This window comes from Saccopteryx bilineata, chromosome 7 (genome assembly GCF_036850765.1).
Source record: "Saccopteryx bilineata isolate mSacBil1 chromosome 7, mSacBil1_pri_phased_curated, whole genome shotgun sequence".
NCBI classification, from domain to species: Eukaryota; Metazoa; Chordata; class Mammalia; order Chiroptera; family Emballonuridae; genus Saccopteryx; species Saccopteryx bilineata.
In genome coordinates this window covers 70,300,927-70,316,014 of record NC_089496.1, presented here as the reverse complement: position 1 = coordinate 70,316,014, position 15,088 = coordinate 70,300,927, and the positions used below count along the sequence as shown (strand labels likewise).

Here is a 15,088-nt window from a genome sequence, read left to right as displayed (position 1 = left end):
GCAAACCTGCTTTTCTGCATATAGCTGGGGGTTGCCCTGACTTAATTTAAGACCCCCCGCCAAAAACAAAAAGCATCTTTTTTTTTTAGAGATAGTAGAGACTTCCCAATAAATAAAACTCTGTCAAGAGATCAAGGCAAGCACTCCCAGAGTGCCCCAGCAGCACTGGCTGCACAAGCTGGGGACAGGGTGGTTTCGTTTACTGGAGAACACATGGCATTTGCCAAAATGGGGACATCTCTCACCTCTGTTTATGGTAAATAAGACACAGACTGGCATTAAGCTCAGGATTTGGAACCTCCAGGGATTCTGTTCTGTCTTATCAAGAGTGTGGCTCTTGCCTGACCTGTGGTGGCGCAGTGGATAAAGCATCGACCTGGAAGTGCTGAGGTTGCCGGTTCGGAACCCTGGGCTTGCCCGGTCAAGGCACATATGCAGTTGAAGCTTCCTGCTCCTCCCCCCTTCTCTCTCTCTCCCTCTCTCATCTAAAATGAATAAATACCCTGACCTGTGGTGGCGCAGTGGATAAAGCATTGACCTGGAAATGCTGAGGTCGCTGGTTCGAAACCCTGGGCTTGCTTGGTCAAGGCACATATGAGAGTTGATGCTTCCAGCTCCTCCTCCTTCTCTCTCTCTGTCTCTCCTCTCTCTCCCTCTCTCTGTCTCTCTCTCTCCTCTCTAAAATGAAATAAATAATTAATTAAAAAAATAAACAAAAAATAAAATGAATAAATAAATTAAAAAAAAAAAGAGAGTGTGGTTCTTGGTGATGGAGTGAGACTTGACTTGAGATAGTGAATACACAATGAGAATTGTGTACCTGGAACCTGTATCACATTATTAACCAATATCACCCCAATAAATTCAAATACATTTTTTAAATGATGTAGGATCTAATATTATTAATGTATCAATTTTTAGAAACCATTAAAATATACCTAAAAAAAAAAAGAAGGAGCGTGGCTCTTGATCTGGAGTACACATACTCTACTGATAGAAAAGAAACAGACATAGGCCCTGGCCGGTTGGCTCAGCGGTAGAGCGTCGGCCTAGCGTGCGGAGGACCCGGGTTCGATTCCCGGCCAGGGCACACAGGAGAAGCGCCCATTTGCTTCTCCACCCCTCCGCCGTGCTTTCCTCTCTGTCTCTCTCTTCTCCTCCCGCAGCCAAGGCTCCATTGGAGCAAAGATGGCCCGGGCGCTGGGGATGGCTCTGTGGCCTCTGCCCCAGGCGCTAGAGTGGCTCTGGTCGCAACATGGCGACACCCAGGATGGGCAGATTATTGCCCCCTGGTGGGCAGAGCGTCGCCCCTGGTGGGCGTGCCGGGTGGATCCCGGTCGGGCGCATGCAGGAGTCTGTCTGACTGTCTCTCCCCATTTCCAGCTTCAGAAAAAATGAAAAAAAAAAAAAAAAAAGAAAAGAAACAGACATAAATGCCCATAAAACAGGGCAGAATAGGCCCTGGCCGGTTGGCTCAGTGGTAGAGTGTAGGCCTGGCACAGAAGTCCTGGGTTTGATTCCTGGTCAGGGCACACAGGAGAAGCGCCCATCTGCTTCTCCACTCCTCCCCCTCTCCTTCCTCTCTGTCTCTCTCTTCCCCTCCTGCAGCCAGGGCTCCATTGGAGCAAAGTTGGCCCAGGCGCTGAGGATGGCTCCATGGCCTCTGCCTCAGGTGCTAGAATGGCTCTGGTTGCAACAGAGCGACGCCCCACATGGGCAGAGCGTCGCCCCCTGATGGGCATACCGGGTGGATCCCGGTCAGGTGCATGCGGGAGTCTGTCTGCCTCCCCGTTTCCAACTTCAGAAAAATACAAAAAAAAAAACCCCCAAAAAACCAGGGCAGAACATGCTAATTGAACAAGAGGCTACATGCTGAGGGAGTACATGAGTAGGAAGAGGGTAAAGGGGGTTGTTTTGACTGAGGAGAAGGAGGGGGAGGTCAGAGGAACTTTCTCAGAATTTATGCTGTTTGTCTGCTTACAGAATAAGAGGCATTTTGGTTGAGAGAGAAAGGAGGGGATTTGAGCTAGCCAGGGGCTACCAGCCGGGGACAGGCACTTCATGGGAGAATTGCCACAGCTGGTGAGGCTGGACAGGTAGGACGGGGTCACGCTGTAGTGTACCTTAGATGTTGGCCTGTTTGAGGGAGTCAGGTGGTATTGCGATGGCTGATAGGGTTAGAAGGGGTGACTCAGGACACTCCTGTACAGGCCTAAGGGAATGGCAGCTACACAGGTGAATACTTACAGTAGGTCCTGAGCTGTATACTTAAGGTATACAGCTTACATATTACTGTACATGTTACTATATGTAAAAAGTTCAAAAGAATGAATATTTATTTTGAGATTCATATTATCACCTAGATTGTCTTATAATTCTGAAGCGAGCTTTTAGCCTGTGAGTTTCACTGAAAGCAAAGACTTCTTGAGAACAAAAAAATGAATCACTAGGTAAATATTGATCTGTTGCTAAGTGAACAAGAAATATGTCAACCCATCTAAGCAGAGTATTTTTCCAGACATTAAAAAGATTCATTTCTAATGCATGGTTGGATAGATCACCTTAAAACAGATTTGAAAACTGACTTGAATGTTGAAAGGGAAAAACTTCCCTATTCTCCTGTTGTCAATGTTCACCTTTCATCAACTTTTTTCTCTTCCAGAACAGCAAGAGGAAATGTTCTGGTTGTGCACAGAAACCCTAATAATCGGCTGTTTTCGGGCAGGGTTACTGAGTAACACCATCAACCTGTTGTAAATCAGTTAACTGAACTTTCTAGCACAGACAATTGTTGGTGGAGGCTGTAGACAGCTTCCTCTAGGAAAAAAGAATCTTCAGAGTCCCAGGAGAAAGACTTTTTTACCCATAACAGACATATTTCCTGCCCTTAGTTTCAAATATATGAGGCTGTGACAGAAATACAAGACAGAAAGAACAGTGAGAACAATGGCTTCCGACAGAGTGATTAAAATAGAAAGAGGATCTCTTGGGAACAGGAAGGCCACTCTGGGGCCAGTCCTGCTAAAGACTCATCGCAGGATGGCCCCTCACTGGCCCATCTCCCTTCTCTCACCTGCATTCAAGAACAATCTCTATCCACCTCCCGGCAGATAAGAAGGGAGCCAAGTCTGGAGTTAATAAACTTAGATTCACTGTCCCTCTCTGCTACCCTGTTTCCTCATTTTTAAAATATAGGGGATCTGGCCTGACCTGCGGTGGCGCAGTGGGATAAAGCGTCAACCTGGAACACTGAGGTTGCCGGTTCGAAACCTTGGGCTTGCCTGGTCAAGGCACATATGGGAGTTGATGCTTCCTGCTCCTCCTTCTCTCTCTCTCTCTCTCTCTCTAAAAACCAATAAATAAAATAAAATACAGGGGATCCTCAGATTATGACACAGTTCTGTTCCTAAGACAGTGACATAACCTAAATTTTGGTGAAAGTGGAAACACACTGTACCCTAACACAAACGAAACACTTGCACTTTTAACAGTCCAAAATGTAGGTAAGCAGGTGGGGGGGGGTACGCCAACTCCCTCACTCATACCCACGTTACTGTGTATTCTTCTGCCATGTACAACCAAACTAGTTCACCCACGTAGCCCATAAGTACAACGCTAACTACATAAGCGGAAACACTCACATCTCAATTTTTTAAAGTTTTTATGGGAGTGAGCGTTGTAAACTTGAAACATTGTATGTCAAGACTGTTGTAATCAGAGGACCCCCTGTAAAAGGAAAAATGAATCTGACCTCAAAGTTATTAAAAGGATTAAAAGGCATAATGCCTATGAGGGATACTTAACAAATATAAATTGTAGTAATATTGTGGGGCAGCTGTGTTAGGAGTACTCGTGGGGTTATTAGCTGCAAGTGCTTTGCTTGATTAGTACGTGAGCATGTGGCAGCACCACGTGTCTATGGCCATATAAGGCTACGGGTGCTTGGCTCGAGAGATGGGGGATTTTGGATGGCAGGTTGCCTGCCCGCCACTGTGAGGAGACATTTTTGCTGTTTATTTGCCTGAGAGGCAGTTTTCCCACCTGTGTGCTTGTCCACCGTTGTGAGACTTTATTAAATGGAATGGCCCAAGGCTTTCCGGCTCCACAGTTTTTCTACCGTCTGCCTGAATCCAGTATGAATCTGTCTGGCCTCAGCCACTGGCATTACAAATATGGATCAAAGAGTAACGTGAAAACATCTTGGTGATATGTTACATGAATGCAGGACAAAGGTATTCCTAAAATTAGCATTGAAGTAAAAAATGAGAGATTAGTGAAAAGATGGAGGGAACTTTTTGCCCTTTAATCATTTGCCATGTTCAAGTCGGAGACCTTGGGTGTTTGGAATTTCCCTCCTGAAGCAATGTTCCAATATGCTCTAAGGGGGCTGGTCCTGTCGTCAAAAAGACAAGGCTTAGAGGGAAAGAGTTTCCGGGGCACTGTCCCCTCGTACCCACCTTCACGCCATAGCTCAGTAATTGAGGCTGACCTCCATGCCTCTGCAATTTGGGTTTCCCGGGAGAAAGCATGGCAACTGGTCAATGACAGGGTGGGTGGAGTGCTAGAAGGGGGTGGACACAGCCATGAGGTCCAAAGAGACTCTGAGGCTAGGACCACACACACTTTCATTATCAAGGGGTGAGTGGGGGCCACCTCAGCAGAGGTCACATGGCACCAGGCTAACACCTTAAGCTCACAGACTGTGCCAGCGAGAGAAAAAAGGCAAAGGGAAACCATTAAACTTCATGTCTCTGGGGTTTTTTTAAAAGGAAAACAAGAAAAAAGGTTAAAAAACACCTACCATAATCAGCTTTTCTTTTTGACTTTGAACTAGATATCTGGATAGAATCAAACCTTATGAGATGTTTTTTGGGAGCTTGGACAATAGCCGCTTTTCCATGGCTTCTGCTAATTACCCAGGAACCAAGGCTGTGTGGAAATTTACACTCATCTCTATATAAGTGTATAGGGTTTTGAACACCTTGCTTTCAAAAACCTCTAAAAATGAGATGGCTGAGGAACTGGGCCTAGCTGCTAGGTCCCACCCAAGTCTGAGAGCGGGCGCAAATGTTACTTGTCAGTTCAGATTAGTGAATTATCTATTTTTTTCCCCAAGCAAGACTGACAGACAGACAGGACAGGAGAAAGACCATATTTCCCCATGTATGACACTCCCATGTATAAGACGCACCTTAATTTGGGGTCCAAAACTTGAAAAAAAAATGTATTACATCAAGTTATTGAACTCATTTTATTCATCATAAAATTCATACAACTTCTGCCTGACCAGGCAGTGGCGCAGTGGATAGTGTCAGACTGGGATGCGGAGGACCCAGGTTTGAAAGCCCAAGGTCGCCAGCTTGAGCGTGGGCTCATCTGGTTTGAGTAAGGCTCACCAGCTTGAGTGGGGGGCACTGGCTTGAGCAAGGGGTCACTTGGTCTGCTGTAGCCCCCTGGTCAAGGCACATATGAGAAAGCAATCAATGAACAACTAAGGTTCAGCAACGAAGAATTGATGCTTCTCATCTCTCTCCCTTCCTGTCTGTCCCTATCTGTCCTTCTCTCTGTCTCTGTCACACACACACACACACAATTCATACAACTCCTCATCACTGTCAAAACTCCCATCCATTAGCTTGTCCTCATCTGTGTCTGATGACAAATCACTGTCTTCAACAATGAGCGCAAAAATAAGTGCAAAAAAGTAGAAAATGCAAGTAAAAAAAATCTACAACCACTGTGTAAGATGCACCCAGTTTTTAGACCCCAAATATTTCGAAAAATGGTGCATCTTACACGAGGAAATACAGTAAGCATCAATTCATAGTTACAGCACTTTTTAGTTGCTCAGTGATTGCTTCTCATTCATGCCTTGACCAGCAGTGACCCTTTGCTCAAGCTAGCAACCTTGGGCTCATGCCAGCAACCTTGGGCCCAAGCCAGCGATTTTGGGATCATGTTGATAATCCCATGCTCAAGCTGGCAACCTCACGCTCAAGCTAGTGAGCCTGCATTCAAGCCGAATGAACCTGCGCTCAAGCTGCTGACCTTGGGGTTTCAAACCTGGGTCCTCAGCATCCCAGGTTGACGATCTATCCACTGCGCCACTACCAGTCAGGCTATATTATGTTTTGAAAAAATACTGGACAATTTTAAAAGCATACAGATTCTGTGCACTCCTTTTGGGAGAAGATTATTTTCTCCATAAACACTGTCCTCTAATGCTTGATGTGAAGCCACTGGGATGGAGTCCCCTCAAGCAGAGGCTGTCCAAATTCAATATGGTGACATTGTACACAGCACTCTACAAGCACCAGGCAACACAATCCAGTTATATGACTCTCTCAACTTAACAGTAATTTTTTTTTTTTTTTTTTACAGAGACAGAAAGTGAGTCAGAGAGAGAGATAGACAGGGACAGAGAGACAGGAACGGAGAGAGATGAGAAGCATCAATCATTAGTTTTTCATTGCGCGTTGCAACACCTTAGTTGTTCATTGATTGCTTTCTCATATGTACCCTTGACCGCGGGCCTTCAGCAGACCAAGTAACCCCTTGCTTGAGCCAGCGACCTTGGGTCCAAGCTGGTGAGCTTTTGCTCAAACCAGAGGAGCCCGTGCTCAAGCTGGCGACCTCGGGGTCTCAAACCTGGGTCCTCTGCATCCCAGTCCGACGCTCTTTCCGCTGCGCCACTGCCTGGTCAGGCTTAACAGTAATTTTTAGGTAATAGCATCACCATTATGACTGCGAGGCAACAGTACACAAACTTACAAACACAGCCCACAGTGGCTCCTCATCCTTGGCTAACAGCACATTAAAATGAACTAGACAGTCAAATGAGACAAGCAAGAAGCCAAGATCTCAGATGTCTCTGCTGCACATTTGTGTGTTCTTAGGAGTCACTTAGTGTCACCAACCCCGAATAGAGGTGGGGACAGATTATATCAGGACAGAGGGAAAAGCTTTTCCTAATACCTACTGAGTGTGGGTCACATGCTGGGGGGCCCCGTGCGAACAGACAGCTCCCCTAGCAGACTGTCTGATGAGGCACACCTGGCAGGCAGGCGGGCCTAAGCTTGAAGATGCACAGAGGGAGGCCGCAATGAGGAGAAAGGAGGAAGGAATTCAGACCCGGGAGAACGCCGAGTGCTCCATGCAGGAGGCTTGGCCTGAGCCCTGGAGGAAGACAGCTACTCAGAAGACATCGACAGGGAAATGTTTAACTACATGTCTCTTGACATGGACCCTTTACAAGTACAGTTTCCTCTCTCAGAAACAGCGCTGACCCAAAACACAGACCAGGCCCTTATATGAAGACACCTAGTTCATTTGGAATAAAAGCATTCTGTTTAAGCTATTATCAGTCTGTTTTTCAATAAGAGAGAATTCACAAATCTGTGCTTTTTTTGCTTATTAATTATTTTGGGTAAGGATGGTTTTACTGTCTTAGCAACAAACTGGCAACAGAGCATTTGATAAAGGGCTAGAATAGTGTCCAAGTTTTCTGTACCTACCTAAACCTGCAAAGTCCTTGTCATGAATGATGACCCCAGGCAACCAAGATCAGATTTTACCTCCAACCCTCAGGATTCAAACAAAGACTTCTATGAAGACTGTGGCTATTTTAACAGCCATGACACTATATTACATGGTGGCCTTGAGGACACCCTGTGAGAAGGTTCTTCTTTGAACACTGCACAAGCCAACAGCGCAGCAGGAGGCACACAGCAGATGAGAGGTCTACTCACTCTTTGGTCAGCAGAGGACAGGACTTGAGCAGAAAGCGCGAGAGCCCTGAGTCCTGGAAGTAGAGGTCAGGTGGGGCGGTGGGGCTCTTCAGGTTCAAACACCGGACAATCACATACAGCACGGCAGCCACCGCGGCCAGCTTCACCCCGTCAAACACAGCCGGGAGCTCGGGGGTCTCCAGCATGGCATTCATCTTGGTCTGGGAAGTAGAAGCACAGGTCTAGCCTTAGAGCTCAGTGAGGAGGGGTGGAGCCCACACCCGAGGGAACAAAGCCAGTGTTGATACATCTGGTGTCATATCCAGACGTGTCCTCAGGTGGACTGCCATCAGCACCTTGCAGCCACCCATGGACTGGCAAGAACCCAAATCACAAACAGTCCTGGGCACTGATAAGCTGGGTAGGTGTTGTTGTTTTATTTAAATCTAAAGAACCCATCTAAGATAAGCAAATTGAAAAATGCTGAGCATAGGCTCCTTAGAGAGTGGGACAAAGAAGTCCAGTCAGAGAGGACAGTGGGACCAGGAATCACATTATGATATCTGCTAACAGGTGGCCTTGGATCTCTCTGCAGACTTACTCCACACCTGGTGCACCAGGTGTGCGTGTGAAGGTCCCTGTTTGCAGCCTGGGACAGATGTAAAATGGGACGGCTATGGCCCCCAGGTGTGGCTGTACTGCCTGCTGGCCCCACCCCTCTATTTTTAGAGCAGGATGAGATAAAGCCTCCCCTTATGCCTGTCTGCTCCTGAGGGCACTGGCGTAAAGTCCAGACCCAGCCCAGGTCCGAGAATCCTTGCTGGGGGGTGGGGACATTGTGAAATGGAGCTCAGCCAATTTTCCCCCATTTGTCCAAAAATAGGTGAAAGTGGACCAAATTTAGCCAAATAAAAAATCAGAGTAAAAAATTATCTATGAATATCTGGCTTCTTCCAAGCTCTTCTAATATGTTATCTTTTGAGGTAGCTTTACCTGATATATGAGACATACACGCCCACCTACCCGCCTCCAAACACATAAAACCAAACATCAACAACAAAAGCAACAAATATCCAGTCTTTCCCTTGCTGCTCAGCAGAAAAACAGAACATCAGCTGTCACCTTAAAAATGAGGAAGCCACAAGCTAACAAAAAAAGGAGAAAATGGGAACTCTCACAGCCAAGGTAGCCATGGCAACAGCTTCCCATGGAACGGCTTCCAGTAGACTCTGCTAAAAACAGTCAGCGCGAGAACTCTGGTGGCCAACAGCACAGACAGAACAGGCAGAACAAAACAATCGCCCAAAACATATCTGGGGCAGAGCAGAATGAACTCTCTTGAGACCCACAGCAAGGCCAGAGGGGACTCAGAAACCCTTTCTAAAGTGAATGTGACTTCGGTAAATACAGGACCTAACCACACTGCAGCTGCTCTCTGGCTGGGGCTCCCGATCAGTGACAAGGCAACCAAAGGCCACAGCTCCTCGACTCGCCTTCCACCATCAGGGCGAGAAAAAAATTCTAAAAAATTTATCTGACAGGCCCTGGCCGTTTGGCTCAGTGGTAGAGCGTTGGCCTGGCGTGCAGAGGTCCCGGGTTCGATTCCCAGCCAGGGCACACAGGAGAAGCGCCCATCTGCTTCTCCACCCCTCCTCCTCTCCTTCCTCTCTGTCTCTCTTTTCCCTTCCCACAGCTGAGGCTCCATTGGAGCAAAGATGGCCTGGGTGCTGGGGATGGTTCCTTGGCCACTGCCCCAGGCACTAGAGTGGCTCTAGTTGCAACAGAGCAACGCCCCAGAGGGGCAGAGCATCGCCCCCTGGTGGGCATGTCAGGTGGATCCCAGTCGGGCGCATGCGGGAGTCTGTCCGACTGTCTCTCCCCGTTTCCAGCTTCAGAAAAAAAAAAAAATTTATCTGACAGAATTTTGCACCCAGGTTAAACCTCCAAATATATGTTCAGCTGCAGCTACTTTTGAACTTTTAAGAGATGACAATTTCCTTAAAACTAACCTCTGGGGCCCTGGCCGGTTGGCTCAGCGGTAGAGTGTCGGCCTAGCGTGCGGAGGACCCGGGTTCGATTCCCGGCCAGGGCACACAGGAGAAGCGCCCATTTGCTTCTCCACCCCTCCGCCACGCTTTCCTCTCTGTCTCTCTCTTCCCCTCCCGCAGCCAAGGCTCCATTGGAGCAAAGATGGCCCGGGCGCTGGGGATGGCTCTGTGGCCTCTGCCTCAGGCGCTAGAGTGGCTCTGGTCGCAATATGGCGACGCCCAGGATGGGCAGAGCATCGCCCCCTGGTGGGCAGAGCGTCGCCCCTGGTGGGCGTGCCGGGTGGATCCCGGTCGGGCGCATGCAGGAGTCTGTCTGACTGTCTCTCCCTGTTTCCAGCTTCAGAAAAATGGAAAAAAAACAAAAAACAAAAAAACAACTAACCTCTGGGGACATGTCCCCCCTTAAAGAGTAGCTATTTATAAATTCCTAAAACAAGGATTCTTAACTTGGGGTCTGTGGGTCCCCTAAAGCAGGGGTCGGGAACCTTTCTGGCTGAGAGAGCCATGAACGCCACATATTTTAAAATGTAATTCCGTGAGAGCCATACAACGACCCGTGTACATTATGCATTGTCCAATAAAAATTTGGTGTTGTCCTGGAAGACAGCTGTGATTGGCTCCAGCCACCTGCAACCATGAACATGAGCAGTAGGAAATGAATGGATTGTAATACATGAAAATGTTTTATATTTTTAACGTTATTATTATTTTTTAATTAAAGATTTGTCTGCGAGCCAGATGCAGCCATCAAAAGAGCCACTTCTGGCTCGCGAGCCATAGGTTCCTGACCCCTGCCCTAAAGGATTCTAGGGCCCAGCTCCTCATGAAAGCTTGTATAATGCACAGTTTTCTGGAGAAGGGCTCTGCAGAGAATCAGTTCTCCAAGGGGTCTGTGGCCTAAAGTCCACAGCACTGCATTCGAGATGCTCCACTGGTACAGCCTGTGGCCCCAGCCCCTCACCTCACTGGAGCAGAGCCACCCGTGCCAGTCAAGACAACAAGAAACAAACATCCAAAATGATACAGCTCATTTACGGCCTAGTGAGGGAACAGCCAAAACCAAGATCTAACAGGAACTCCGAAGCTTCTCTGGCACGCTGGCGCGATGACACTGAGACAGGTGCTCCTTCTGCCCCTTTGTTGGGCAGAGGACAAAGGAAAGCAGCAGGTGGCTTTAACAGTTTCCCTGTTGGGCTAAAGCAGACTTATCAAATCAAAAAAATAAAATGGGTTCTTCCCTCCCCACTCCCACTCACTAAAGTGAGGGAGGCAGAAGAAGTAAAAATAAGTCTGGACGATACATACCTATGTTCTTTGTTCCTCTCAACTGGCAATATTAATTGTCCTTGAAATGTTGTGCAGCTGGGCTGGTCAGGTCAGATCTCTTATTTGGATTTATCTAAAAGCTGAAAAGATTGGTGACAGAAAAGAGGCAAATTAACAGAAATACAAGCACAGTTTACACTTCTCTGCCTTTCAAGTCTTTAGGGAAAAAAGGCAATTTCTGTTATTTTTATTTCTTTCTTTCTTTCTTTTTGTATTTGTCTGAAGCTGGAAATGGGGAGAGACAGTCAGACAGACTCCCGCATGCGCCCGACCAGGATCCACCCCGCACGCCCACCAGGGGCACTGGGGCAGAGGCCAAGGAGCCATCCCCAGCGCCCGGGCCATCTTTGCTCCAATGGAGCCTTGGCTGTGGGAGGGGAAGAGAGAGACAGAGAGGAAGGAGGGGGGGAGGTGTGGAGAAGCAAATGGGTGCTTCTCCTCTGTGCCCTGGCCGGAAATCGAACCCGGGTCCCCCGCACGCCAGGCCGACGCTCTACCGCTGAGCCAACCAGCCAGGGACAATTTCTGTTATTAACATGGGTGCCACACTCTCCGCCATTTGAACAAACCTGCTGGGGAAGCCTTTGTCAATCCACAGACTGATGGCTCTCTCTGGTTTCCAAGACAAGTTATCTGCAGCACTCAGAACTCTGGCTAAAGCAAATGCATCCTGCTTTTTTACCCTTTATCTAGTAACATAATCTTCAGAACCACCTGACAGGTATGTCTCTGTGTAACCAATGACATGACTTAATGAGGCTTTAGGTCAAGATAGCAGTTGGTTGACTCATTCTTTCTCTTGCAAACATACAGCAATGATAGAAAAAATATGTGCTGCGAGAAGTAAAAGGGCACAGACGGGCTCAAAAACATGGTACCAGAAACAGAACAGGACTGAAAGTAATGGCTGGGAAGCCACAAGGCCTACTCAGTCTGGGTCCAGCCTGGGGGCCGGAGGTTGGCCATAGAGAGGCACCAGAAGCTAAAAGTGCTCCCGTGAGACAGGGAGCCAGAGCCGGGCCCACTGTGCTGAGGATCCACGGATTCCAAAGTGGCAGAGAAAACAAAAAAGAGAAGGGTGCTTATATAACACTATCTGCATGCCAAGCTCTGTTCTTCGTACTTTACATCTACTAAGGCAATGAATCCTTACCATCCCCTACAAGGTAGCTACTGTTATTATATCCATCTTACAGGCGAGGAGAATGAGGAACGTAGAAGTTGTCCAAGGTCACAGAGCTAGTAGGCAGAGAAGCCAGGATGCACATCTGGCTCCCAAGATCCTGTCTTAACTACTGCACCGTGTATTTGAAAGCAGGAAGAGTAGAGGAAGAGAGGCGAGCAAGAAAAAAAAAGGTGTGGAAAACACAGATCAGACACCAGAGGCTTAGTCACACAGCTCTGAAATAGTCCAGTGGGGGTTCCAGCCCAAGATTCTCTGATTCTGTCACCTCAAAATAATTTAAACAGAAAACAAAAACCAGTTGAAGGGGAGACTCAATTAACCTTCAGAGTAGTCTTGCTCAACTGCAATTTTTTATTATTTCTTTGTATTCTGAGACAAAGTAGCCACAGAGGACCAGGCTTTGTTGAGACTGGAGACTAGAGAGCAATATCTCCAGCCACATCAGAAGCCACTGGACCTCTTCAGGGCATCAATGCCAACTCAAAACCAAGAGATGGATCCTAAACTGCTAGCCCACAGATGGCGTTGCATTTAGCTGGCATTTTTAAAATGAAAATTTATTATTACACCGGGAGATTTCAGATAGAAATCCGGATTCCTGGTTTCTCTGGGAAAATAACTGACAACAATGAGTGCAGCTGAGTGGCAGCTGTCCCCTTTAGACAGGGCACGCTTTCTCCAGGTTGACATAGTCCCCACCACACCCTATCATGTCCTCAACACTGACTCCTGGCCTCCTTAAACATTTATGGCACCTGAAAGGTCCCTGCGGGCATCTGAATATGTAATCCTTGAAGAAATCTGCCTAAGGTCCCTTCCAGCCCTTGATAAGTCTGTATTGACTGAATATTCAAAACATACACTACCAGTATATGTATAAATGATAAATTCATAGAAAAGGATTATGGAAAGGCAGAATGACAAATAACAAGATGTACATTTCACTTAGTGATATTTACATGGATGTTTACAACTTAACTCATTCCACATTCAACAAAACACTGCAGAGATAGGCAGTATGCAAAGAGAAAGAATCAGAAATGTGGCAGTCTGTGGTTTGCTTTCCAGGAAGAAGTCTCTCCTCCTTCCTAGTAACAAAAACCTGGAACATGTGCCTTGCTGGAAAAACAAAACTCAGACCCCAGCCCCCTTGCAGGCAGGTGGATCCTGAGTCCATTGGACAATTTTCTGGCCACTGCTGGAGGGGCTGGTCTGCTTTCTGGGGATACTACTTAAAATGTAGAAAGTTGTTCTGGCCAGTTAAAACAAGGTTGCGGGTTCAATCCCCAACCAGGGCACATACAAAAAGCAGCCAATGAATTTACAACTAAGTGAAACTACAAACAAATGCGTCTCTTTTCTCTCTCTCGCGCTCTAAAAATCAATAATAATAAAATACAAAACTTTGCAGATACTAAAATTCATTAAAAAAAAAAAAGGCAGAGAATGAACTCTTCTGCCCTTTCCCCTCCTGCATCCCTGGGAGGCAGACAGTATGGCTGCAAGTCCAGCAGTCATCTTGGGCCATGAAGTGACTTTGAGGTCACTGCTGGAGCCACATTAAGAGGACAACAGAGTAGAAAGACAGAGCTTGGGGTCCCTGATGATTTCATGGAGCCACCATATCAGACCTAGACCGCCTAGCTCAGGATTTCTTTTATGTGAGAGAATAAACTCGTGCATGTTTAAGCCACTGTCTTTCCTAGTGTCCTTTAGTCTGCGATTTTTAATGACACAGAAGGAAACTACATACCCAAATCTTTATGGATGCTACAATTGCTGGGTTATTAGATTATAAGCAATTTTTCTTTTTTTTCTTCTCCAAAACTCCTCATGATTACAAATATTTTTGTTATTAGAAAAAAAAAAGTTTGAAAATAGCAACTAGCAAAATCTAAGAAGAAATTAAGAAATTCTGAACAAGGAAAATAATTGTGAAATTATTGAAATTACCTATGGGATTAAGACTAGAATGTACTCTTTCTGACTGTCAGGGGAAAGAGGGAAACTCAATTAGACCTATAGTTTTCTAAAATAAAAAGAGAGCCCTGGCCGGTTGGCTCAGTGGTAGAGCGTCGGCCTGGCATACAGGAGTCCCGGGTTCGATTCCCGGCCAGGGCACACAGGAGAAGCGCCCATCTGCTTCTCCACCCCTCCCCCTCTCTTTCTTCTCTGTCTCTCTCTTCTCCTCTCGCAGCCAAGGTTCCATTGGAGCAAAAGATGGCCCGGGCACTGGGGATGGCTCCTTGGCCTCTGCCCCAGGCGCTAGAGTGGCTCTGGTCGCAACAGAGCGACGCCCCAGATGGGCAAAGCATCGCCCCCTGGTGGGCGTGCCGGGTGGATCCCGGTCAGGCGCATGCGGGAGTCTGTCTGACTGCCTTCTCGTTTCCAGCTTCAGAAAAATACAAAAAAAAAAAAAAAAAAAAAGAAAGAAAGAGAGCTAACATGTACTGTGTCATGCTTTACCCCAGAAAGCATGACAGATACTCAGGGAAAGCAAGGCTTTTCAGACATGGAATTATTTTTAAAAGTCTGCGGGACTTTATGTAAGGGGACCTTGAGTGATGTGATAGGCAGTGTACTCCTACAACTTTTTTTTAAATAGCAAATGCAATAGGGAATTAATTTACTCAACCTTGAAAAATGACAAGGGTTTAAAATGGAATTCAGTTCAGTGAAGGCAATCCTATGAGAGGTTTATAATTATTATTTTTATTTATTGATTTTAACAAGAGAGGGAGGGAGGGAGAGAGAGGAAGAGAGAGAGAGAGACAGGAACAGCAATCTGTTCTTGCACGTAC

The 15,088-nt window shown here is 46.8% G+C and overlaps 1 protein-coding gene across 3 annotated transcripts in view; it reads right to left on the bottom strand.

The window, feature by feature from the left end:
* Positions 1–15,088, bottom strand: part of ABHD2 (abhydrolase domain containing 2, acylglycerol lipase) — an 85,634-nt gene that overhangs the window by 57,510 nt on the left and 13,036 nt on the right. For 2 of the 3 annotated variants that reach the window (XM_066240424.1, XM_066240426.1), the window contains exons 2-3: positions 11,081–11,181; positions 7,749–7,948 (exon numbers count right to left, since the gene is read on the bottom strand). In XM_066240424.1, coding sequence (XP_066096521.1) covers positions 7,749–7,942 — 194 coding nt within the window. In that variant the 5' untranslated portion in view covers positions 7,943–7,948; positions 11,081–11,181. Of the gene's footprint in view, positions 1–7,748; positions 7,949–11,080; positions 11,182–11,670; positions 11,766–15,088 lie in introns of those variants that run through there. The other variant, XM_066240425.1, reaches the window with a different exon arrangement.